Source organism: Rhineura floridana, chromosome 4 (genome assembly GCF_030035675.1).
Source record: "Rhineura floridana isolate rRhiFlo1 chromosome 4, rRhiFlo1.hap2, whole genome shotgun sequence".
In the NCBI taxonomy this organism is placed as follows: domain Eukaryota; kingdom Metazoa; phylum Chordata; class Lepidosauria; order Squamata; family Rhineuridae; genus Rhineura; species Rhineura floridana.
The window spans coordinates 51142879-51168377 of record NC_084483.1 but is presented as its reverse complement, the minus strand read 5'-3'; the positions used below and the strand labels follow the sequence as shown (position 1 = coordinate 51168377).

The following is a 25499-nucleotide window of genomic DNA, read 5'->3' as shown; positions in this document are numbered from 1 at the left end:
CGACTCATAGCACAAACACGAGCTTCACGCCACACTACAGAGAGGCGTATCTCCCAGATCAGTGCTGATGTTGCAGGCAAAATGCAAAATGATTTAAAGAATTCCCTTGCATTCAGCTTAGCTCTTGATGAATCTACAGACATACAAGACAACCCACAACTGGCGGTATTTGTTCATTATGTTTCCTCTGATGTAACTGTGAAAGAAGAGATGTTGGACTTAGTGGCATTAAAAGAAACAACTCGCGGTGTTGACATTAAAAATGCACTTGACAGAGCCTTAACAAATGCTGATATTCCACTGGATAAACTCGTCAGTGTTGCAACAGATGGAACACCTGCAATGGTGGGGGGAAATGTAGGATTAATTGCACTTATGAAACGTGATCCCAGCTTTCCAGAGTTTCTCCCTGTTCATTGCATTATTCATCGTGAACACCTGGCAGCCAGATACTTCAAGTATGAAGATGTTATGAAATCTGTTCTTGAAATTGTCAATTTCATACGCTGAAATGGGAAGACCCACCGACAGTTCAAAAATTCTGTTGAAGAACTGGAGCTTGAAGATAAACCCAGTGATGTCTCTTTCTGTTGCACTGTGAGGTGGTTGTCAACCAGCAATGTCTTAAGTAGGTTTGTGGATCTGTTGAAGTCTATTATTACTTTTCTTGAAGAAAAGATTCTATCCTCAACTGGAAAATGATGAATGGATGCAAGATCTAATGTTCCTTACTGATGTAATGAATCATCTACAAACTCTCAACTTGGCACTCCAGGGGAAGGATAAGATTGTTTCTGATCTTACTCAGAAAATTTTCAGCTTTCAGAATAAAATCAGAGTTTTTCAAACAGACATATTGTCAAAAGACTTCAGTTACTTTCCCAGTCTCAAAAGGAGAGTAAATACATTCCCTGATATTGAAATAAAAGACCACAAACTAGAAGAATACAAAGATAAATTACAAGGACTGCTTGATAATTTCCTAGACAAGTTTGAGGACTTGCAGAAGCTGAAGCCCTGCTTCGCCTTTCTTGTAAATCCATTCATGGTTGATGTGATCAATGATGGCTGTCCAATTCTCAAACCTCTGGTTACAGAATCATCTGCTGTGAAAATGGAACTAATAGAATTACAGGAGGACCTGGGTCTAAAGATGATCCATAAATCCCTGTCTACAATTGAGTTCTGGAAGCAAGTTCCAGAAATAAAATATCCTGAGCTGAAGAAAACCAGTGTGAGACTCATCTCAATTATCAGCACAACATACAGCTGTGAATCACTGTACTCTGTAATGAAGTTTGTGAAGTCAAAGCATCGTGCTATCCTTACAAATCAACACCTGACGGAGCTAATTCGTACATCCTTGACAACATATCAGCCGGATTTTTAATGACTCACAGCCAAGATGGAGGCTCATAAGACCTCTACTAGCAGTAAATAATAATATAGCCTGATAATTGTAGCAATATCTGTTTGTGTCATAAATAAGACTATAATTTTGTAAGGTGGTATCTGGTTAAAATATCTCTAATTTTATTGGTTTACATATTTTCCTACAAAAAATGTGTTTTATTAGGAGAAATCCACACTAAAATGTTGGAGAATTTTCATGAGGTTTTTTTTTAATGCAGATTGTTGCAGAAATGTGGAGAACTTGAATTTTAGGTTGGAAAAATGAGAGAACCAAAAGTGACAGATCTTTCCATCCCTTGCGCATATTTTTGAATGCCTGAGCAAAGCTTCTGTGTGCTGATTAAATGGTAGCAGTTACCCTACATAGTAGCTGCCATTGGTGAGTGTTAAGATTCCACCCCACACACACACACAGCATCCTATCTCTGTTTGTTATGAGTCTGTGCTTTCTGAGCTTTCTTGGAGAGCTCCTTGCTGCTGATTCTTAATGGCCCACATTTATTTACTTATTTAAAGCATTATTACCCCCAGCTCAAAAGAGGCAGGGCTATCAGAGCTGCTAACAAGCAGCAATATTATTTGATGCATTGGTAGTGCTTCACACACGTGCCTTATTGCACTATTATTACTTTTAGAGGTATATCATGCCTTACCATTCTCATATGTTTTTAAGGCAGCTCACATCCTGAAAGAGAATATAAATAATATTAAACAATCTCCAATTCACAGCATAACAGTTAAGTATATTGCCCCTTGGGATTTGTAAAATGGTTCTCTTTGCTGCACCCATAGTCTTCCATGCCAGGGCAAGGAGCAAGGGAAAGTAAGATGTTTACAATTAAAAACAAAAACAACAGTGGACTGCTAGCAGTAACCTGGAAAGATCTGCCAATTTTGGTTCTCTCAGTATCTCATTTTTTTCAATCTTAAATCCAGTTCTCCACATTTCTGCAGCAATTTGCAATTTTTTTTTCAATTAATTTTTATTCAAATTTTCAAAATCAAGACAATACAAAAAAACACAAATTAAAACTAATACAATAAAAAGAAACAAAAACAAAAACAAAAACAACTATTGACTTCCGATTTGTCGTAGTTCAGCTATAGGTCTATAATATATAACAAACCTGTCTCTTGATAAATTATAAAATCACCTTCCTCCAGCAGTTATCTTAGTTGGTATCAAATCTCATTAACATCATATCATTTTATTCTTCTACAAAAAGTCAAAGAGAAGTTTCCAATCCTTGAGATATATGTCCATCAATTTTTTTCTAGATAGACATGTCAATTAATCCAACTCTTCAAGTCTATTAAATCCAGTAATTTCAAATCGCTCTTCTTCCTTTATCCGTGTTGATTCCATCTTCCATCTTTACGCACCCAATAATCTTGCTGTCATAGTCATATAATAAGAGTCTGATAGGGATTTCCTTCATCACAAATATTTTCTTGCCATCATTTCCGAACGTATCACTGAAGTATTGTTGCAGAACCGCATCTCTGTTCCTCTTTTTTACAAAATGCACTAGCACATCTCTTGAAGGGTTTTTCATTGTCACAAAACAGGAATTAATTCTGTAAACTTTCTCCATTTCAAGTGCCATCAAATCCTTCCAGTCCATGAATTTTTTCGAACCGATATCTTTATCTCCAATCTCTTCACCAATTCCTTCAGGGACAGCGCTGAATTCCAAACAGTAATATTTGTCTCCAGGATCCATCACAGCCAGGAAATCCAAATCTTTTTCCAAGACCATATTTAATCCAATCTCCAGGGCTTGAACCTTCCCTTTAATTTTTCTTTCATCCTTTTTTAATTTTCCAAATTTATCTTTGTTCTCCTTTCTCATAGAATCCTGAATTTCTTTCAGCTCCTGTCTCATTTCGCCAAATTCACTTATCATCACTTGTCTGTTATGTCTGAGTTCTTGTTTTGTTAACTTAATCTCATTCATTATTTTCTGAAACATATCTAAAGAGAAAGTCCCTTCTTGTACATCCATGATCTCAACCACCTTCTTGATTGTCATTCTTAAAACCAAAAAAACCCACAATCCCTTCAATTTTCAATGTCCCAAGCAAAGAACAGTTTATTTCTTTATCCAGTTACAAAGGAGTTAATCTTTCAAGCCAGCTGACGTCACCCTCTAGACAAGACGAACTGCCTTATCTCTTGTATGTCCGAAAGTGCCAAAACAACTTTAATTCACAGCATCCAAATAATTAGTAGCAGGAAGAATGAGCAGATTCGTCAAAAAAAAAAAAAAAGTAAACCAGAAAAAATAGTCCCAGACATATATTACTCAAAAGTCTTATAAATAAAAAAAAAAATTCTCTTTAAATTAGAAACCCCTCAGCCGTTTGTAATCTTTATAATGCTGAATTCCATGCCAGCTTTTTGCAATAAAAATAAAGATAAACTATTTCTATTTTCTTCCCTTTAGCTCCGTGAATAAAAGAGAAAGCTATAACTCACCCAGGGTTTCTTAATTGCTGGTTCTTTGACAAATCTCTTTAGCTGTATTGATAACAAAATAATGAGAAAAGACAGGAGAATGCTTGCCTGTTAATCCGTTTTTCTTTGAAGAAAAAAAAACGGCTCACTTAATCAGTTGAGCTGGTTGGAAATCCTAGCTCCGTCCGAGCTGCTGGAAGACCTTCTTTCGCAGAATTCCAGCCTCCAACAAACACAACAAAGCTCTGTGGAAAATCTCTACGTTTCTTCCTTATCCGGAAGAAATTTTCCCCAGTCAAAAAGCCCTTCTGACTGGTTTTAAAACTGAAAAAGTTTCCAAGACGGGAGCCCGTCCCAGAGGCAGCACAGGCGGAGCGATCCTCCTGGGAAGTCGTTTTTCCAGCTATCAGCAATTTGCAATTTTTTAAAATAAAAAAATTCTCATGAAAATTCTCCAGCACTTTAGTGCAAATTTCCCCTAATAAGCAGATTTTTGTCATCAGTTTTGACTAATGTATCCATTTTTGCCAGCCAAAAATAATGTATTTTTAATGTTATTGTCACTCATAAATTCATTTTTATGCACACTTTCCCCTAATATGCACATTTTTGTAAACATTGTTTGGTTGGCAAACTGTATTGTAAAATTTAAATAAGTGTGAATTTTGAAGAATGACTGTGTTTAGTTTATTCAATAAATAAATACATACACATGAATAAATATTATTACGTACATATATTTCTTAATATTTATATAATTTTTTGTAACAAAATGTGCATGTAACAATAAAAACATGTCTGTAATATTTGTTCATATCTTGCGGCTCTCAAACATCTGAAGTTTATCATATGTGGCTCTTATGTTAAGCAAGTTTGGCCACCCCTGAGCTATACCATGCAGCTTGTGCTTCTGTCTTGTAGAAAAGAATATATGTGTAGTATAGTTTGCCATTCCTTCTATAATTATCTGTGAACAGATTCTAATTGTAAGAGAAACTGCAAAATAAATAGACTAATGTACACCAAGTCCAATCACCCCCAACATAAAATGAAGGCCCTAGAAGAGTATTGTGACAAACAGGGAACATTCTTAGGGATGTTGCACCTCTGTAATATCTGTAGCTGCCACCACCTCGGATTGTGCCTAGGTTTGAAGCTGAAAGTACTTCAAATTTATGAGCTCTCGCATGACTAGGGAAATACATTCCTTAGGTCCACCATTCACTACCAGCTGAACTTAACCCTATGATTCCCATGGACCTCAGTTAATCAATCTGCAGTATGGATTCAAGCAGATCAGATGGGGTGGGTGAGACAATCTGGAACAAACCCCAAGTCACTCTAGAAATCCAATGTGAATAACCAAGAAAACAAGACATTATAGTATGTTGCATTAAAAAACAACACAAACAGCAGTTTGTGGAGTTTCTCCAGCTTGGTGGATGATGTGTGGGGGAGGGGTGGGAGAACTATCCAATCAAAAGGAAGTTGGCTGTGAAAACCATGTCCAAGTGCCTGGAGTCTGTAAGTGGATGGATGGGCGAGAACAGGCTGAGGCTAAACCCCGATAAGACCGAGGTATTGCTCGTGGGTGACAAGAGAAGGCTGGGAGACATCGACTTGGTCCTGAATGGGGTAAGATTACCCCTGAAAGACCAGGTCCGCAGCCTAGGGGTCATTCTTGACTCCCAGCTGTCCATGGAGGCTCAGGTTTCGGCAGTGAGCCGGGCAGCTTGGTATCAACTCCATCTGATACAGAGGCTGCGACCCTACCTTCCTGTGCATCTACTCCCACGGGTGATACATGCCCTGGTCTCCTCTCATTTAGACTACTGTAATGCGCTCTATGTGGGGTTACCCTTGAAAACGGTCCGGAAACTGCAGCTGGTACAAATGCGGCGGCATGCTTGATCAAGCTTAGCCGACGCCAAGATCACATTACCCCAGTGTTAGTAGATCTACACTGGCTACCAGTGGTTTACCGGGCCCAATTCAAGGTGTTGGTACTGACCTTTAAAACCCTATACGGTTTCGGCCCAGTTTATCTGAAGGACCGCCTCCAGTATCACCAATCAGGCCGCCTTACAAGATCAGCCACACAGGACCTCCTCTCGGTCCCACCAGTCAAAACAGCTAGGCTGGTGCGGACCCGGGAGAGGGCGTTCTCAGTTGTGGCCCCCACCCTCTGGAACTCTCTCCCTTATGATCTTTGACATGCTTCCTCCCTGATGAGCTTTCGCCGAGCCTTAAAGACCTGGCTATTCAGGCAGGCCTACAAGAACCTTGGGGTGGATTAGCTTTTTGTTGTGTTTAGATGTATTGATATTGGATGAATTGTATATTGTATTTTAATTCTGGTTGTAAGTCGCCTAGAGTGTCCGTTAAGTCGGACAGATAGGTGACTAACAAATAAAATTTTATTATTATTATTATTATAAAAAATTGTGTGAGGTGTTTGCCCCTTAGATGGTGATGGGTGCTAAGTACTTGTCCTTGAAGAGGAGCAGGAAGGAGAGGTGTACATTAAAGAAGACCTCCCTTTGTTATTATCAGGCAAATTAGAAACACCACTTTGTATTTTTGAGAGAAGGTTTAGGACTTCTAAGCTATGTAGTAGTAGTAGTAGAAAGTTTATTGCATAGCCATTAAGCTGCCGCAATACATAACAAATACATAACAACAACACGGCATTAGTTAAAATCTCCTAAAAGAACAGGGTTCTCCCTGTAAGTCTGAGGTTACATACATGTGATATCATTCAGGATTAATATTTGCCCCAGCAGCTCCAGACCAACCTTGCACATATAAAATCATGCAAATTAGCAGACTCCCCCATAAGGGTAGCGTACGGTATTATTGTCCCTAAGGCTCTGGGCCATCCAAATGTTTGGCCCAAAGTTTTTGCGCCGCCAGGGCAAAATGGGCTACCCTGTATGTGACCATATAATAGTTGTGGGCTAATAGAAAAGCAATAAGCTGGATGTCCTGGCAAACTCCCATCCAGGAAGTCAGGTCACCTAAGAATTTGGACCTGGGATGTACGTACAGTGGGCAGTCCAGCAGGTAGTGCGGCAGATCTTCCACAACCCCAGATCCGCAGATGCATAGTCGTTGCTCCCATGGTATCTGATGGTACCGGCCAAAAAGAGCCGTACTTGGCATCGTCTGGAGCCTAAGCACAGCAAAGGCATGCCTTAGATGTACCGATATGGGGTAAGTTAGATATCTGGCCCTCAGATGGTCCTGTTTAAAGTAAGCGTACCACCTTGAGAATTTAGATTGATGATCGCTAATCTGTCCATCCACTCACTGTGCCGGATGATGGTTTCCCATAACTTGGTTCTGCTAAGTGAATTAAGAGCCTGGACCGGGATGTGGTATCGATGGGCTACCTTCTCTATTTTGTTGAGCCAGAAGCTTTCGGAAGAGGCAGCTACATGGCAAGCATTCAGTATAATCTTGGCTGGTGCCTTAATTGTAGCTCCCCAAAATGTGAACAGGGCTTTATGGACTCATGCACTTACTGGTGGTAAACCGGACTCTGTGCGGAGAAACGCTGCGGGGGTACCAGTAGGTAATTGCAATAATTTTTTAAGGAAATTATTTTGAATGGACTCAAGGCTGGCGGAAAAGGAGTCCTCCCAGCCCCATACTGCTGCCCCATACATGATCTGCGCCAGGACCTTGCTCTGAAAGATTTTCAGTGCAGGAGCCACAAGACTACCTCCAGCAGTCCTGTAGAATCTGAGGATAGCCCCCATAGATCTCAATGCTGTTGATTTCATGAGAGCAAGTTGGTTTTTCCATGACAGGGTATCTTGAAACTGAATGCCCTGATATTTAAAAGTGCGACATTGTTCAATTGGATGCCTCCCAATATCCATTTAAAGTTATTATGACTTCTTCCCAAAGACCATTACCTTTGTTTTTCGATAGTTAATCTGGAGACGTTCCTTATTACAGTGTTCATGCAGACTCGCCAAAAGTCTCTTTAAACCAATACGAGTGATGGAGAGTAAAATCATGTCATCTGCGTATAAGAGTAGTGAGACTTTCCTATTCCCTAGCGATGGGGGGGGGAAGGCTGGGCCTGATAGTTCGGAGACTATGTCATTAAGGTAAAGATTGAACAGCGTTGGGGCTAAGAGACAGCCCTGTTTTACCCCTTAACCGCTATGGATTCGGTTAAAGAGCCAGAGGGTCCCACCCTAATTTTGGCGCTGGTGTTGGAGTACTCTAAACTATGTAAGCAGAGGTCTTCTTCCTTACATCCAAGGCACCCTATGTGGAATGATGCAAACCACTGTACCTATGCAAGAGCTGGCATTAAGGATTATGGATGGAAGATAGGGAGTTCAGGAGGGTAGGACTAACTTTTCACTACAAGTATATTTCTTCAAACTCTATGTACTGTTATTTTAATGCAACTTATAAGCTGGAAGAAGATACAGTTCCAAGGAAAAAACTGAAAGAGAAAAAACATGAACAGAAATCAAATGTTATCAGTTTATGTACAATTCATTACTAGGACCAATGCAACACCTCTCCATAAATATAAACAGTTTTGCTACAAAGTTAAAACAGCATAACCTCATAGCACATTTACTGGTTGTGTATACTAAACAGTTAGCAAATGTGGAGTGTTAATTCATACTTGGAATTAAGGACATCTGCTATATACCCATTAACTCAGCATAATTAACAAGGATGGCAGAACATGATGAATGTGAACAACAGAATGTCTGAAGTTTCACACAGGACTTTCTAGAAACAAGAGACACTATAGTTGGATAAATAAACAAGCACTTACATCATGGGTCAGCTCAAAGTATTTCTGACAGGCCAGCTGATAATGCATACCCTTCACCAGGTCCAAAATCTAGAAAAGGGGAAGAGGATTAATAGATTTAAAAGTCTTTAAAACACCCAATCTATTGTGCAATGTGAGCATATGACCTTTACAATTTATGGCAGGATTGACATAATACAAGCAGCTATATTCGTGCAAGATACAATGCTCCTGGCAAAGTTTCCTTCCACTTAAGAATTAAAAGTCAAATTATCCATAGACAGAAAAAAAGTTCTGCCTTCACAATTGCTACTCAATTATTTTTACTTCACAAATAACAGAAAAATGAGGAGCAATGTGTTTCTAATAGTTGCTGTCATGGTATTTTGTACTGAAAAATCTCTTCTATGGTTGCAAATATGTCTAACATTTGAGCAATTGAAACATGAACTAATCAAGTATGCTATCACTATTTGTTTTGCACATAACTTGTGTGACATAGTATGACTGTGCTCCTATCTAGAAAATGTAACGAATGTAATCCAGAAAAGAAGTTGCAGAAAGCAGTACATTTCTACCCTCTGCAAGATCAGCCCTCAAAGTAAGTTGTTTCTAGCAATGCTCCTCAGAACATGAAAGGGAAATGGTCTGTTTTGAATTCCTATTAGAAACATCTTTCTATCTCTTGTAAACACAATTTGCTTTCCAATTCTACCTCATGTAATCTCCTCTGTCCTGCATAAAACAGTCATTCTTATCAGCAGAATGCAATGCCATTTGAAAATTTAAGTTGTATGTCATTTTCCTCTCCACTGTTATATAATTAAACTGTATATTCGCTGCTTATCAAGCTCAGGAAACTGCTGGAACTGAGAGATAGCCTCAGTAGACAGAAAATTCTCGAGAAATGCAAATTCCCATTCCTCTTCCAAAGACTGACCTTTCCATGTCAAGTGCAGCAATAAACCCCAGCACAAATCCCTGCTGCCCCCATTACTGGAGGGTGCCTGATAGTTATTGACAGATGTACAAATAATATTTGCTGGATATATCAAACTACAATGCTGCTAAAGTGCTTACTGGGTCTGTTTTGCTGTTACAAGCACAACTGATTAAATGCCTGCCTTTCCTGTCACTTCCTGTTAAATATCATGTGAAAAAGAAGTCAACCAGCCAGAAAAGCCTCATATCTGGCACTGTCTATGTGCTTTTGAAACTATTTATTTATTAAACTTATATCCCACCCTTCCTCTCAGTAGGAAATGAAATAGATAATAAAATGTAAATATTAAATTTCAGTATTAAAAAACTTGGTTTTGCATAATTAAAAGTGCTAATGCATCTTCAAACAAAATTGAAATAGTACCAGCAGCAGAAGAGTTCTAAGAACATCTTAGAAACACCTTTGTTTTTAAAAAAAACAACCCTTAAAAACATCTTAAAAACAATTGCAACACAGATGCAGACTGGGATAAGGTCTCTACAGAAAAGGCTTGTTGAAAGGTCTTCAGTAGGCACCAAAAAGATAAATTCAACAGGTTAAGCTTTTTCTAGTAAGGAAATACAATTATGGGAAAGCTTCACCACATTTCACACAAATGTCACACATTTTATCTTGTAAAAAAACTTACTGTGGCTACTGTAAGAGATAGACAGTATAATGGCAGCATTAAACTACAATCCCCAATGACATTATCACAAATGACTGGCAGGTTTTGCCGTGCCCAAGACAATGCCCCCATTAAGAATCACAGCATAAGCTGAGTTCACTGTACCAGATTTTCCATAGGAAGGGGCCATCACTGTGGGAAATAGTTCCACCTATCGTGCGAAGGCAAGAATGTTTTTGAAGTCAAGACTAGGGACGTCATGCCCCTCCCACTCTCCAGTTCATTCTTGCCTTCGTACGAACAAGATTGGAATTTCACGTAGCATTTAGCTAAGTCTCGTATTTGTTTCTCTTTTTCTCTTCAAAACCTTTTTGCTGTTTTTTGTGTCTAGCCTACTGAGGATCCCCTCAGAGACCGCGGCTGCGGCTCTCTTCCCCCTTTCCTCAGGGCTATTTAATTCCTTTTATTCCCTTGATTGGGGTGCTCTGAGACCGCGGCTGCGGCTCTCTTTATTTTTGCAGTTTCAAGCCCCCTCCCCCCCCCCGTAGCCAGGGGGCTCCCTCAGTGACCGTGGCTGCGGTTCTTCTTCTTCTTTTTTTTTTTTAGATCGCTTTTGATCGCTTGTGAGGGAAGGGGAATCCCTCTCCCTCCCCCCCGATCGTTGCCGCGGCTGCGGCTGATCCGATCTCTGCGGGAGCTTGCAGCTGCGGCTCCCGCCGTTACTACCTTACCGCAGATCGCCCTCGCTACGTGGCTTAAATCCCACTGCGAAGGGCTTTACAGACCGCGACGGCGGCTCTCTCTGCGGCGGCTGCCGTGTGTTCCTCTACCTGCTCTTCCAGAGTTTCTTTTCCAACCGCTACTGCGGCTTTCGGCGAGTCCGTGCTGGCCAGCCCTTCCCCCAGTTCGCTTGCGACGGCCGCCATTGCTCCTTCTCCCTCAGCCCCATTTTGATCGTTTTTTCCCGCCCGTTTTTTTTTTTCCGGGCGCCATTTTTTGAAATTCAAAATCCCCGCCTTTTTTTGTTACCATCTATTTAGCTTCGGATACCTCCCCTGCAGGCTACCTATCTGTATGTTTGTGTATATGTGCTGCTGACAAACTTACACAAGGCTGATTTACACACATTTTTACTGTGGCTGTAATCATAGTGGCTGAATTGTATTATTAAGGCTGGAGCTCCAATCCTAGTGGGCTGGATTGTATTATCAAGGCTGGAGCTTTAATCCTAGTGGCTGGATTACATTATCAAGGCTGGAGTTTTAATCCTAGTGGCTGGATTACATTATCAAGGCTGGAGCTTTAATCCTAGTGGCTGGATTACATTATCAAGGCTGGAGCTTTAATATCAGTGGCTGACTTGTATTAAATCTGATTTACATTACATATCCTGCCCCCTATGGGGCCGTGAACAAGCCAAAAACCCAGCCCACAGCACTAATCTGAGTGTGCCAACTCTAAAACAGCCTATATTATATTAACGTGGATACCTCTGTGCATTCTGCCCCCTCTGTGGCAGTGCATTCGCCATCTGTCAGTGTATCCTACCCCCTCCGTGGTAGTACGCTGTGCCAGTTCGGGTCTTTACATTCTGCCCCCTCCGTGGCAGTGTACTGCACCCAGGTTCATATAAGATGGCAGAACAGCCAGGCATGTCACCATCAACACACATGGTGCCAGATCAGCCAGACATGCCACAATCAGCCAAGCCACAACATACTAACACGTCTAAGACCAGACATGCCAAAGCACTGGCTAAGACAAAACATCTTTCCAGCCATAGTAAACCAAAGCGTCCTCGTTATGTTTCTGTGCCAACAACCACCACAGCACAGACACACATAAGTGATATTTTCCATTCTCCTGCTACTGCCTCTGACGAGGAAGAGTTTGTTGGCTTTCCCCCTCACGGTTCGCCTAACGAACCTACCTCTGGCTTACCGCCTCAGACATCTGTTCCAACAGCCCACCAGGCACATACATCTCACACATCTGGTCTGCAGCTGTCTCCTGATTTCCTCTCCCAACTCCAAGCCATGCTGGCTTATTTCACACAAATGCAGTCACTACCACAGGTTCCTGCCATACCCCCACTCAACATGGACCAACGCGCGTTCCATGCTGCTCATCCTTCCTGCTCGCCAGATCCCTTCGATGTAGCCAGAGGCAGATGTACGGACGAAGCCTCGTATGCGGAGGAGTTAACTTTCACTGACCATGTTGAAGGAGACGACTGGAGCGACTATTCAGATCATGAGGAGGATACATCGTATCGCTTGTTCAATACCTCAGATTACCAACCGCTCGCATGTAGGGTACTTCATACCCTTGGTCTCCAGACTGCGCCCTCAACTTCGTCCGCTCCAACTCTCAAAGGGGCCAAGGTCCTCAAATCCCCTGCACCTACTGAACACTACATCCCGGTGCCGGACCCAATTGCCAAATTAGCTTCCGATGAATGGGCCCACCCGCTCAAAGCTCGACGCTTCAAGAACATGGCTGACAGACTTTACGCCCTAGCCCCAGACTTCGCCACCAAGTTAGAGGTCCCTGGCATAGATGAACCGATTGCTCGCCTCGTTTCACGATCTATCTTGCCCAGGGAAGGGGAATCCCACCTAAAAGATACTACTGAACGTCGAATAGACTTCGCCCTCCGCAAGAACCACGAGGCCACTGCCCTAGCCATGCGTGCCTCCGCCTCAGCCTCCATCTTCTCCAGAGCATCTATGATGTGGCTGGATGACCTTCTAGAGGATGATAACCCTGATCCTGTCGCCTTCAAAAGAGCACTATTGAAATTACGTAAGACAGCAGCTTTTGTGGCCGATGCCACTTTGGATGCCATCCAATTAGGGGCACGAGCCATGACGACTCAAATAGTCGCTCGTCGTACCCTCTGGCTTCGCCACTGGCAAGCTGATTCACCGGCCAGATTGAACCTGTCCAAGGCCCCTTACTCCGGATCTCTACTCTTCGGCGAGGAAGCTCCAAAGGCAGTTCTGGTTGATCCAAAAGACGCCCATAAACCGGTTCTAGCCACAGTCAAGAACATCGACCACAGGCCCTTTAGGCGATTTCCCTCCTTTCGTTCTAACCAGCCTTTTCGAGGAACGCGGCCAGGAGGACGAGGCCGCGATTTCAGACCCTATGATTCCAACGCATTCAGGGGTTCCTGGAACCGACGCTTCCAGGGCAGAGGTCAGTACCAAGGGCGCAGGGGCAACTCATCGTCCTCATATAGGGGAGGTCCTCGCCTACACAAGTAGTATTAACGCCATCCCCATAGGTGGCAGATTACTTAATTTTGGAGATCGATGGCTGCGCCTCACTAAGGTCTCCTGGATCAGGGACCTCTTCACTTATGGCTATACCATAGAGTTCTGGGCAACCCCATCAGACAGATTCCATCCGTCTCCTTGCCCAAGGGCACCAGCCAGGCACAACATCATGCAGACAGCTATACATCACCTCTTGCACATAGCGGCAATAGAGCCAGTCCCCACAACTGAGAGATCGGAAGGGGTGTACTCCCTCCTATTTGCTGTGCCAAAACGAGATTTATCTTGGAGGGCGGTATTGGATCTCAAGTTTGTCAACCGTTTTGTAACATACCGCAAGTTTAAAATGGAATCTCTCCATTCCATTACCGAGAGTCTGCATGAAGGAGACTTCCTGGCTTCTATCGACCTTAAGGAAGCGTATCTCCATGTACCCATTTGCATAGCCCACAGAAAGTTTCTTCGGTTTGCTTTTGGCCACCAACATTTTCAATATAGAGCGATGCCTTTTGGCCTCTCCTCTGCTCCAAGAGTATTTTCCAAGGTGCTACTCATCCTAGTGGCTTACCTTCGGACCCAAGGGGTTCATATCTACCCATATTTGGATGATCTGCTCATACGGGCCAAATCTGAAGAGCTGGCTCATCATCATTTAATGATCACCCTCAATGTTTTGCAGACCTACGGCTGGCTTGTCAACTTCGACAAAAGCCATCTCCAACCAACCCAACGCCTACTACATCTTGGGGCAATGTTGGACACCCTGCAGGCAATGGTCTTCCTGGCTCCAGATCGCATCACTGCCATCACAAGCATCGCAAGGTCCCTGATGCAACAAACATCCGCAGACGTCATGCTTCTCGCCAGAGCGCTCGGGATGTTTATCTCCACAATCCACATTGTGCCCTGGGCTCGGGCTCACACTCGGCCCCTTCAGTGGACTCTGTTGCCTTTTCAAAAAGACATTGCCAGCTCCAACCATCGCAAAGTTCGTTTGAGCCCCGCTCTGCGCCTCTCCTTCCGCTGGTGGACCAAGGTTCAACACCTCTCCAAGGGCACGTCGTTCAGAGAACCCCGCAGAACCGTCGTGACCACAGACGCCAGCCTCATAGGTTGGGGAGCCCACTGCAACTCCCAGTACGTTCAAGGGGTTTGGCCCAACGCAGAGCAATCTCGAAGCATCAACTGGCTGGAACTAAAGGCTGTCCACTTGGCTCTATGTCATTTTCAATCTCTGTTCCCTTTGCAGCATGTGCTCATTCGAACAGACAACACGTGTGTAAAATCACATTTGAACAGACAGGGGGGCACCAGGTCTCGTCCTCTGCAGGACTTAGCCTCCCTCATCTTTGTCTGGGCAGAACAACATCTACAATCCCTGAAAGCAGAGCACCTCAGAGGGATTTGGAATGTGACAGCAGACTGGCTCAGCAGACAACAGGTCTTCCCAGGAGAATGGAAACTTCATCCAGCCATTGTCCATCGTCTCCAGTGTTGGTTCGGCGCCCTCTCAGTCGACCTGTTTGCTTCCAGTCACAATTGCCAGCTTCCAAGGTACTTTGCTCGATACCTGGACTCAACAGCAGAAGCAGTGGATGCTCTGACAACACCGTGGCCAGACGGTCTATTGTACACCTTTCCTCCCATACCATTGTTAGCCAAAACCTTGAGGAAGGCGCGAACCGAAAGGGCACAGCTGGTTCTGATAGCACCATTTTGGCCACGCCGACCGTGGTTCTCAGATCTACTGGCAATGTCAATGATGGATCCTTGGACACTTCCAGTAACGCCAGACCTCCTATCCCAGGGCCCAGTACTGCACCAGGACCCTACTTGGCTCAATCTAACAGCGTGGCGTTTGAACGGAGACACTTGAGGTCAGCTGGACTGTCTGATGCTGTGATTGATATTATTTTGGCCTCGAGAAGACCATCTACCACTCGCATTTATCAACATACCTGGGTGGCTTTCTCCAAGTGGTGTCAGTCCCACCACCACGATCCATCCCAGGCCAATGTGCACCAGGTGCTCCAATTTCTCCATAGTGGCTTTATGATGGGACTTCGACCCAACACTCTACGTCGACAGGCGTCTACTCTGTCATCCATTCTCTCAGTGTCCTCTCCTGGAGATCATATCTCCTCACATCCGTTCATCAAACGTTTTTTGAGGGGAGTCGCCCTACGCTCTCTGGCTGTTGTCCATCGGTTCCCCTCATGGAGTTTGCCGAAAGTTCTGCAGGCTTTGCAACGCCCTCCGTTTGAACCCATCAGGACTGTGCCCCTACGTATACTGTCCTTCAAGGTCCTGTTTCTGATCGCAATCACATCTGCCAGACGCGTTTCGGAGTTGGGCGCATTGTCTTCTGCTAGACACCTCTGCGTCTTCCATAAGGACTCTGTTGTGCTGAAGACTGACCCTTCCTTTCGTCCCAAGGTCGATTCAGTTTTTCATTGCAACCAGGACATTGTTTTGCCTTCCTTTTGCCCGAATCCTACCCATCCTCTCGAGAAGGCTTGGCATTCGTTGGATGTCCGGAGGGCTCTCAAGACCTACCTGTCTAGGACCCAAGAGATTCGACGAACGGAGTCTCTGTTTGTATCCTTTCATCCAGGGTCTATGGGGCATAAAGTATCCAATCCTACCTTATCCCGTTGGTTAAGGGCATGCATTACCTTAGCATATGAGTCCCTGAAGCTGCCAGTTCCTGCTAGTATAACAGCTCATTCTACTAGGTCAGCTGCCACTTCGGCTGCTTTTGCTACTAATGCTCCTGTTGCCGATATTTGTAGGGCCGCAGTCTGGTCTTCCCCACACTCGTTTATAAGACATTATAAAATTGATCGTTATGCCTCTGCTGATGCTTCTTTTGGCAGACGAGTGTTGCAACAGGTTCTTAATGAGGATTAACATGTGGGTGGTCCCTCCCTATATGGGTTGCTTTGGTACATCCCACAGTGATGGCCCACTTCCTATGGAAAATGTACCATTGGTGTCACCTGAAAGGTGATTTTCATAGGAAGGGGCCATCACGACCCTCCAAGTTGGAGGATGACTAGTGATTTTATCAATGGGTTACATGTTATTGTTTCCATATTATATTTAAATGTAAGAATGAAGTCAAGACCTTTAGTTCTGTTATGTTATGTAGTTAGGTTAGAGTCATGTTGTTATGCATGTGACTATTATGTTATTTTCCTGGCGGGCCTGTTGGCCTTGTTCTTGTATTTTTAGATATCTCTTTTAGACTCGCTACGAATGAACTGGAGAGTGGGAGGGGCATGACGCCCCTAGTCTTGACTTCAAAAACATTCTTGCCTTCGCACGATAGGTGGAACTATCCCCCACAGTGATGGCCCCTTCCTATGAAAATCACCTTTCAGGTGAGACCAATGGTACATTCTGCTCCATTAAATAATCATCTTCAGGCTCTTTACTTACGTAGGCATGCAGTAGATTCTACTGAGTACTCTTATTCCCTTCATAAATAATGGATACTTTGACACTTCATGAAATTGGCTGTAGGCCACCCAAAAGAGGGTGTTTCTGAAGTCAGTTTCATAAAATGGAAAATTGGTAAAGAAAAAATAATGTATATAAAGATAACTTGGGGCACACTCTCTCATTCATCCTTTTGCCTGTTCTAAAATCAGCTCAGCACAAATTCCACTATGTCTATTGTGAGCTGCTGATTTAGTACAGCTTTCATGTAGCATTTTAGACAGATATGTCCCAGAACAAGGTCAGTTCTGCTGGGTGCAAATATGGGTTATATTCTGCTTTAAAATATTTGCAACGGGCAATAAAAAAGAGATTGGTCTCCTGATTCCAAGCTGCAAATAATGGATATGCGCACTGTTCACAATCAGTGTGTGACAGTGTTATCTTGTACTTAGGGCAGATTTTCACAGAAGAATTTGTATACAAGTACTTGTACAAAATTTGTCATTTCACCATCATATTATCATGTGTCTTTACGTCTACAGTTATACTAGCACTTGGGTTGAGCTGATCTGGGACTAATTTTGTGGTGTGTAAAAAAATCTTAAATGTTTTGCTGTTATGAAGATTCCACAGTGTACTTTAGAGAATTGGCTTTAAAATGTTTTCATCCATTGACTTGTTTGATGACCATAGGCAAGTCATGCTGTGATTGCATTTGCATGCCACACCAAACCATAGTTTAGTGTGGCATAAATGAACCCCTCCCCATGGTTTATTGATTGTCCAAACCATCAAAATGTGGTTAGCATTAAATATGGTTTGTTTAAAACAAGCCCTCTTAAAACATGTACTGATGGTGTCTGAACATGTGGCCCAATGGGACAAATGACAGCTTTGATGGAGGTGATTTTCCTGTGGAAAATGGCACAAAAGAAAGGGTTAAACCCTCCATTCCCAGCTCCATGGCCCCAATCAGATACACATATCCCCAAGGCCACTCTTAAACTTCTAAAATATAATGAAAGAGCTGTTTTCATAGTATCTGAACACTGAATCTTAAACCTCTCTCTTTTTCTCTCTTTGAGCTGTAAGCGGAACAGTATTAAATGGTGAAGGACCAGCTACAGGTACCCAGGGATTCCTGACAAACAAAGGTGAGTAATAGCTTACAAAAGGGAAGGGGAAGAAAAAGCCTATCAAATTCTCACTTGCTGAAACTATATGAGACCCAAAATATAGCCATCCTTTGAAATTCATGCACATTCAGATTTATCTCCAACCAAAGAATGTTTACAAAAATGCATATATTAGGAGAAATTGCTTGCAAAAACGAGTACATTAGTCAAAACTGAATTAAAAGTGTGTTTATTAAGAGCGATCCACACTAAAATATGAAGAATTTTCATGAGGATTTAAAAAAATTCTAAATAACAGCGAAGGTCCCACAGTTATTTGAGGGGTTTTACACTTTGTTGTTGTAAACTTATGGCCCCTATATACATTCAGTTAGTTCAACTTCTGTTTGGTTTCAGTGGGTAGATCAACACTTGTAGTTAATTTATTATTTATTTATTACATTTATATACCACCCCATAGCCGAAGCTCTCTGGGCGGTTTACAGCAATTAAAAACAATAAAAACAAATACACAAATTCTAAAACACAAAAAACAATTTAAAAACAGAAATTAATTTTTTTTTTAAAAAAAATTAAAGCACATGCTAAAATGCCTGGGAGAAGAGGATAGTTAATTGAGAGTCAAGACAAGATAAAGAGCTCCTAACCATTAACAAGCAATCATAAGTAAAGCATAGCAAGGTTGTTGTCCCTGGTAGGTGGAATTCACTATCTTTGAGAAGTGCCTTGACCAAGATACTTAGTGTATTAACATAACAAGCTGCTTATACTGGATGTGACATTGGAGACATGTGGAGTTCCTCACCCCATTCATTTTAAGTTTACTGCATCTAAAGCAGGGGGGGCTGGGGATTAACTTTCATTGGCCTGAGCTAAAGCTCCCCCTTTTCCCCACTCACTTTTCTGATCCAATTTGGAGCCCCGTGGCTGCAGTTAAGAAAAAATAAAAGGCCAACATCAGGATACACTCCATATACCTTGCATTTTACCTCTGCTTTGGCCTTCCGTCAGAACATTGTACCATTGGTCTCACCTGAAAGGTGATTTTCATAGGAAGGGGCCATCACGACCCTCCCAGTTGGAGGATGACTAGCGATTTTATCAATGGGTTACATGTTATTGTTTCCACATTATATTTAAATGTAAGAGTGAAGTCAAGACTTTTAGTTCTGTTATGTTATGAAGTTATGTTAGAGTCATGTTGTTATGCATGTGACTATTATGTTATTTTCCTGGCAGGCCTGTTGGCCTTGTTCTTGTATTTTTAGATATCTCTTTTAGACTCGCTACGAATGAACTGGAGAGTGGGAGGGGCATGACGTCCCTAGTCTTGACTTCAAAAACATTCTTGCCTTCGCACGATAGGTGGAACTATTTCCCACAGTGATGGCCCCTTCCTATGAAAATCACCTTTCAGGTGAGACCAATGGTACATTTTACCATGAACTTGCTAACATGTTACCTTCTGGATCTTTGCATAAAATCAAACTTTAGAGCAAAGTAAGACAAAACTCCTGTACCATTAACAATTGCATAGAAGGGATTTTTGGCAAGTGGAACTTGTCAAGGAAGAATGAGAAAAGATACACTTGCTAAAATTCTCTTCTAAAAAAATAGAAGTACTGGAACCTTCACCTTTCCATCATTCATGACTATTAAACATTTTCTTGGCAGTATAACTCAAAAGATTTTGAGATCAAATGATGGGGCACTGCTGCTGACACCAGAAGCTGAAAATAGCTAATTAGCTTCACCTTCATAATCATTGATATTTTCAAGTACACAAGGTCAGTTTGAAGCCATTTTCAAATAAAATTGTTGCTTCTATTCTTAAAAGACTCCATCTTTCCAGCAAAGATTTTGCTGCATTTTATCTATTTCTAACCTTCATTTTTATTTCAAAGGTGGCTTAAAATGTGATTGAGGTGCAGCTACTGGAACATATTTAAAGATATTCCCCTAGTTCCAGGTCAATTCCTCACCACCTCAGCTTGTTCTCTTAGGGCTTTGCAAAGACCTTCATTGATTTGCTTACATGAAACAAACATCTACTCTTTTTTTGTGCATTTTATTTCTAACATTCAATGTCAAAAATCTACAGAAACTCCACTTTTGACATCCTACAGGGATTGAACGAGTTTTTATAAATATGACTCATTTTTGGCTTGCAAGATGCTGAACAGAATTTATATGTGTCTGTCTTCATACTCTTAAGGTATGAAAAAGGAATGAAAGTTCTGGAGCCATGTGTGGTGAAATACTACACTACTACTAAGACAAAGATCTTAAATGAGTTCTGCAAATAATAGTTAGCGATAATCCTACAACCCAGCCCCTAAAGATCTCCTTTTTTATCTCCCTTTGGCAGCTAGAATCATGTGGGCAAGGAAGTGGAAAGAAACTATCATACCTCCTTCACAGAAACTGGATTAATAAAGAGCTGGAAAATTATGTTTACTTAGGAACCTCACTGAGTTCAATGAGAATCACTTCCTAGACAGCAGTTTTAGGATTACAGTTATACCAAATTCAAAGGTTAACTCCTTAAGATTTATTTATTTATAAAAGTAAATTCATACAATATACCACAGCAGTGTACAGCAGTATATTCAATAAAATATAAAATGCCATAAGAACAGTACAAAATGATTAAAATGACTGATCAAAAAACACGAAATGGTCTTCAAGAAAGTCAAAAGTGAGAATGCCTGCCAAATCTCTGCTAGAAGAGTGTTCCACAACATGGGATTGGCACCACTAAATGCTTGGCTTCTAGTAGAGGCCAGTTGGGCCTCTGTAAAACGTGATGCATTGGGGCATATTTGGGCAAAAGGCAGAGTATAGCCTGCAAAAGAAATATTGGCCAGTATTTACACAAATACTGATCAGAAGCAAAACTGGCTGGGCTCATAGGGTGATCCAGACAAACCCTACCAATCCCAGCATTGGACAGGATTGACCCTGGAGGGCAGGATGACCCCTCCCACTGGTGAAGCCTCGGCAGAAGAAGTATGACACCCTGCCTATCCTACCTAGCCAGAGGGAGGTGCCGTGCTGAGGTAAAGAAATGCTTTCTGGAAGATGCTGGGAAAAGGTAGGCTGCAGTCCATCAATGAAATACCGACCAGATTTCAATCCATTTCCCAAGGGCTGCTCACAAGAATAGCCAGCCCTGCTCCCAAAATACACACACCGCTCTGCATTGTTCCTTGATGTCCATGCACTGAACAGAACATTAGGAAGGAGGGCCTAGGTACATAGGTGCTTGTTCCCAACATTAAATATGTTGATGTCAAGGGGTGACATCAAGTAAAATATATATGTGGAGGGCAAGTGTGCAAACAGCCCTCTAGTATCTGCTAATTGCTAGGATGCACCAAAAATGTTGGGTAACGGCAACCTTGGTTGATTCTACAAAGCTTTTGGTATTATCTTAAGCAAGAATGTCCAGCCAGTTAATAGAGATTAGTTATGCTTTAAGTGTTAAGAAAGTCCAAGTATGCACTCCTGCTTTGCATCATGTAGATGGATAGCTTTTTTCTCCTGGTGGAATGCTCTGGAATGCAGTACTAGCACCTTTCCTCAGGCCGCCACGGCCTGCCAGCCAGCAGCGGGCATTTCCTTTGCACTATGCTGGGGCTAACTTAAAAAAAAAAAAAGTTGGGAGGAAAGGAAGGAGTGGCTGCACACTCAGGCTGCTGCTGCCTACCTGTCAGCAATGGATACCTCCTTTGTCTCATGGGAGGGTGGGAAGTGGGGGATATCCCCGCATGCCACTTCACCCCATGCTGGCACGTGCTTTTTTTAAAAGGTTTGGGAAGGAAGGAGCAGCAAAAGTATCCCTACATAAATAAACAAACACACACACACTCAGGCCTGGCAGGCATCTCCTTCATCCTGTGCTTTTTTTTTTTAAGGTTGGGGTGAGAGGGAAGGAGCAGAGGGGGAAGGAGCAGTGGGGGTTTTGCAGTGGGCATATTCAGGCTTCTGCTGCCTGCCAGTGAGGTGGAGCTGGTGGCAGGTGATTCCTTTGCCCCAGAGAGGAGCATTTCTGAATTGGGGTGTGTGTGCACTCAAGTAACATGTGTGATTTATGTGAGAGAGGGAGAATGTGTGTGAGTGATGGAGGGAAGGAGGGAGAGATCCATATGCTGTCTGTGGGCATGAGAGAGAAAACAAGGTATGCATGTAGGGGACAAGAGGGAGACATATATGTGTGATTGTGTATGCGTGTTCCAAGAGTGATGAAAACCAAGACAGGGAGATGAATGTATGTCTGTGGTCTGTATGCATATAGGGAGTGCATATATGTGCTCTGTGTGCTAGCAAGAGCAATGTGGCGTGGCCACCTTGTATATATTCTTTGATACCAGAGAATGCTACCTGTTATTAGACAAAAACAGCATAATCGTGTATGTGGGGGGGGAGAGAAAATCAATATTGTGTGATTGGCACAAACAGGACCAACAAGATATAGCACTAAGTTCTTGTGATAAGCACAAGATAGTGGTGGGGCAAGTGGCAATGACCATACTCTCTCTCATTTTGCACTATGCCATGCCTCTACAGCAGACATGAGGAGCTATGCCACATACCCCTCAGTGGCCATTTTGTGACTGGTGCTCTTGGCACCAGTCTTCATTTTTAATCCTTTATATACAAAATAATGAACATCAACTATAAAATGTAAAACATTTTGATTTTTATTATGTAGTTTTCATGTTTATTATCCATTTTTAATAAAAAGTTTCTGACAAATTCAATAGAGAAAGGGTTCAGGAAGAGAGGAGAGGTAGGAGAGGCATTTTTCAATTTATCAAGATATGAGTACTAGCATCTCATTTGTTACAAAGAAAAGTACTCTGTGTGTATATATAGATCTACACACACACAGTACTTGTATATATTGTTGTACACCACCTTGATACTTCATATCATTTTGCAGTATATACATTTATTTATACATAAATATAAACAAGGAGACATGATTCTGAAGACCGACTTGTTCACAGATACAATACTGCATTTTTCAGAAAGAATGCTGTACAGATTATTACACATTGATTGTGAGAAAAGCAAGTGATTAAATCAAAGCAACAGTAGCAGAGAAAAGTGATTCAAACATTATTCTTGTGAGGTATACTGAAGCAAAGTGACTATTCACCATGGGTGTGGTTTCCTTTTTTTTTTTTTTCAATTAATTTTTATTCCAATTTTCAAAACCAAAACAATACAAAAAGAAAACAACACAAATCAATAACTAGTACAATACAAAAAGAAATATATATATATATATATATATATATATATATATATATATATATAAGAAAGAATATTGACTTCCAATTTGTCATAGTTCAGCTATAAATCTATAATATATAACAAACCTATCTCTTAATAGATTATAAAATCACCTTCCTCCAACGGTTATCTTAGTTGGTTTCAAATCTCATTAACATCATATCATTTTAATCTTCCACAAAAAGTCAAAGAGAAGTTTCCAATCCTTGAGATATATGTCAATCAATTTTTTTTTCTAAATAAACATGCCAATTAATCCAACTCATCAAATCTACTAAGTCCAGTAATTTTAAATCGCTCTTCTGTCATTATCCATATTGGGTCCATCTTCCATCTTCCATCTTTACGCACCCAAAAATCTTGCTGTCATAGTCATATAATAAAAGTCTGATAGGAATTTCCTCCATCACAGTTATTTTCTTGCCATCAAATCCAAACGTATCACTGAAGTGTTGTTGCAAAGCCACATCTCTGTTCCTCTTTTCCACGTGATACACTAGTACATCTCTTGAAGGTTTTTCCATTGACACAAAACAGGGATTAATTCTGTTAACTTTCTCCATTTCAAGTTCCATCAAATCCTTCCAGTCCAAGAATTTTTTTGAACCGATAATATCTTTATCTCCAATCTCTTCAATTCCTTCAGGGACAGCGCTGAATTCCAAACTGTAATATTTGTCTCCAGGATCCATCACAGCCAGGAAATCCAAATCTTTTTTCATGTCCATAATTAAGCCAATCTCCATAGTTTGAACCTTGCCTTTAATTTCTCTTTCATCCTTTTTTTGTTTTCCAGATCTATCTTTATTCTCCTTTCTCATAGAATCCTGAGTTTCTTTCAGCTCCTGTCTCATTTCGTGAAATTCAATTCTCCACGCTTGTCTATTATTTCTCAGTTCTTGTTTTATTGAGTTAATCCCATTCATTATTTTCTGAAACATGTCTAGAGATAAAGTCCCTTCTTGTACATCCATGATCTTCTTAATTGTCATTCTTAAAGCCAAAGGAACAAAACTCCTTCAATTTTCAATGTCCCAAACAAAGAGCAGCTTATTTCTTTAACCAGTTACAAAGGAGTTAATCTTTCCAACAAACTAACGTCACACGCTAGACAGCCCTTATCTCTTATCTGCCCGGAAGTGTAAGAACGGCTTTAGTTCACAGCGTCGAAATAGCTAGTAGCAGAGAGAATGAGCAGATTCGTCAAAAAAAAAGTAGATCAGGAAAAATAGTCCCAGCCATAAATCAAAAAGGTTTCTTATCTCTTCCAATCAGAAATCTCTCGTCCGTTGTAATCTTTAAAATGCTATTTTCCATGTCAGCTTTTTGCAATAAAAAAAAGATAAGCTATTTATATTTTCTTCCCCCTTAGTTCCGTGAATAAAAAAAGGAAAGTCTTACCTCACCTAGGTTATCTCAATTGCTGTTATTTTAACAAATCTCTTTAGCTGTATAGATAAGAAAATGATGAATGTAGACAGGAGGATGTTTGCCTGTTAATCCGTATAAAAAAAAACGGGTCACTTATCCAGCTGAGCTAGCATAAAAATCCTCGCTCTGTCTGAGCTGCTGGAAGACAGACAATTCTGACGAATTCCAGACTCCAACAATCAAAACAAAGTTATGTGGGAAATCTCACGTTTCTTCTTTAACCGGAAGAAATTATTCCCAGTCAGAAAAGAGCCTTCTGACTGAATTTAAACTGGATAAGTTTCATCCAAGATGGAACTCGTCTCAGAGGCTGCACAGGCGTAGGGATCCTCCTGGGAAGTCCGGGTGTGGTTTCCTGATACTTGCTATAATGAGCTTCACTGTCTTCTGATGTTTTAGGGTTATCCTAGGAAAGAGGGTTCTGCTAACTCAACAGGATTCATTTGGAAGGGAAGAAATCTGAAGTCTTTCTACAGAATGTATATGAAATTATCCTAGTATTAATCCCAGTCAACATACTCTGCCAGTCACCATAGTTAATGACTTCAACCATCCAAAAGAACTAAATTACATCAGCATTGGAGATTTTTTAATCTACTACTAGAAATGATTTATACTACTTTTAAATCTTATCTC

The 25499-nt window shown here is 41.5% G+C and overlaps 2 protein-coding genes across 4 annotated transcripts in view; one reads left to right on the top strand and one right to left on the bottom strand.

Moving 5' to 3' along the window:
• PRIM2 (DNA primase subunit 2) overlaps positions 1 to 25499 on the bottom strand; it is a 145385-nt gene that overhangs the window by 23828 nt on the left and 96058 nt on the right. For all 3 annotated transcript variants that reach the window (XM_061623049.1, XM_061623048.1, XM_061623047.1), the window contains one exon: positions 8682 to 8750. In XM_061623049.1, coding sequence (XP_061479033.1) covers positions 8682 to 8750 — 69 coding nt within the window. The remainder of the gene's footprint in view (positions 1 to 8681; positions 8751 to 25499) is intronic.
• Positions 13786 to 16883, top strand: LOC133384334 (uncharacterized). The gene is made up of 2 exons (XM_061626252.1): positions 13786 to 16145; positions 16786 to 16883. The coding sequence occupies exons 1-2, from the start codon at positions 14770 to 14772 to the stop codon at positions 16796 to 16798; spliced, it is 1389 nt and encodes a 462-aa protein (XP_061482236.1). The 5' UTR covers positions 13786 to 14769; the 3' UTR covers positions 16799 to 16883.

Excerpts from the sequence above, each read along its gene's own strand:
- LOC133384334 (XM_061626252.1), top strand. The coding sequence starts at position 14,770 with ATGTCATTTTCAATCTCTGTTCCCTTTGCAGCATGTGCTCATTCGAAC.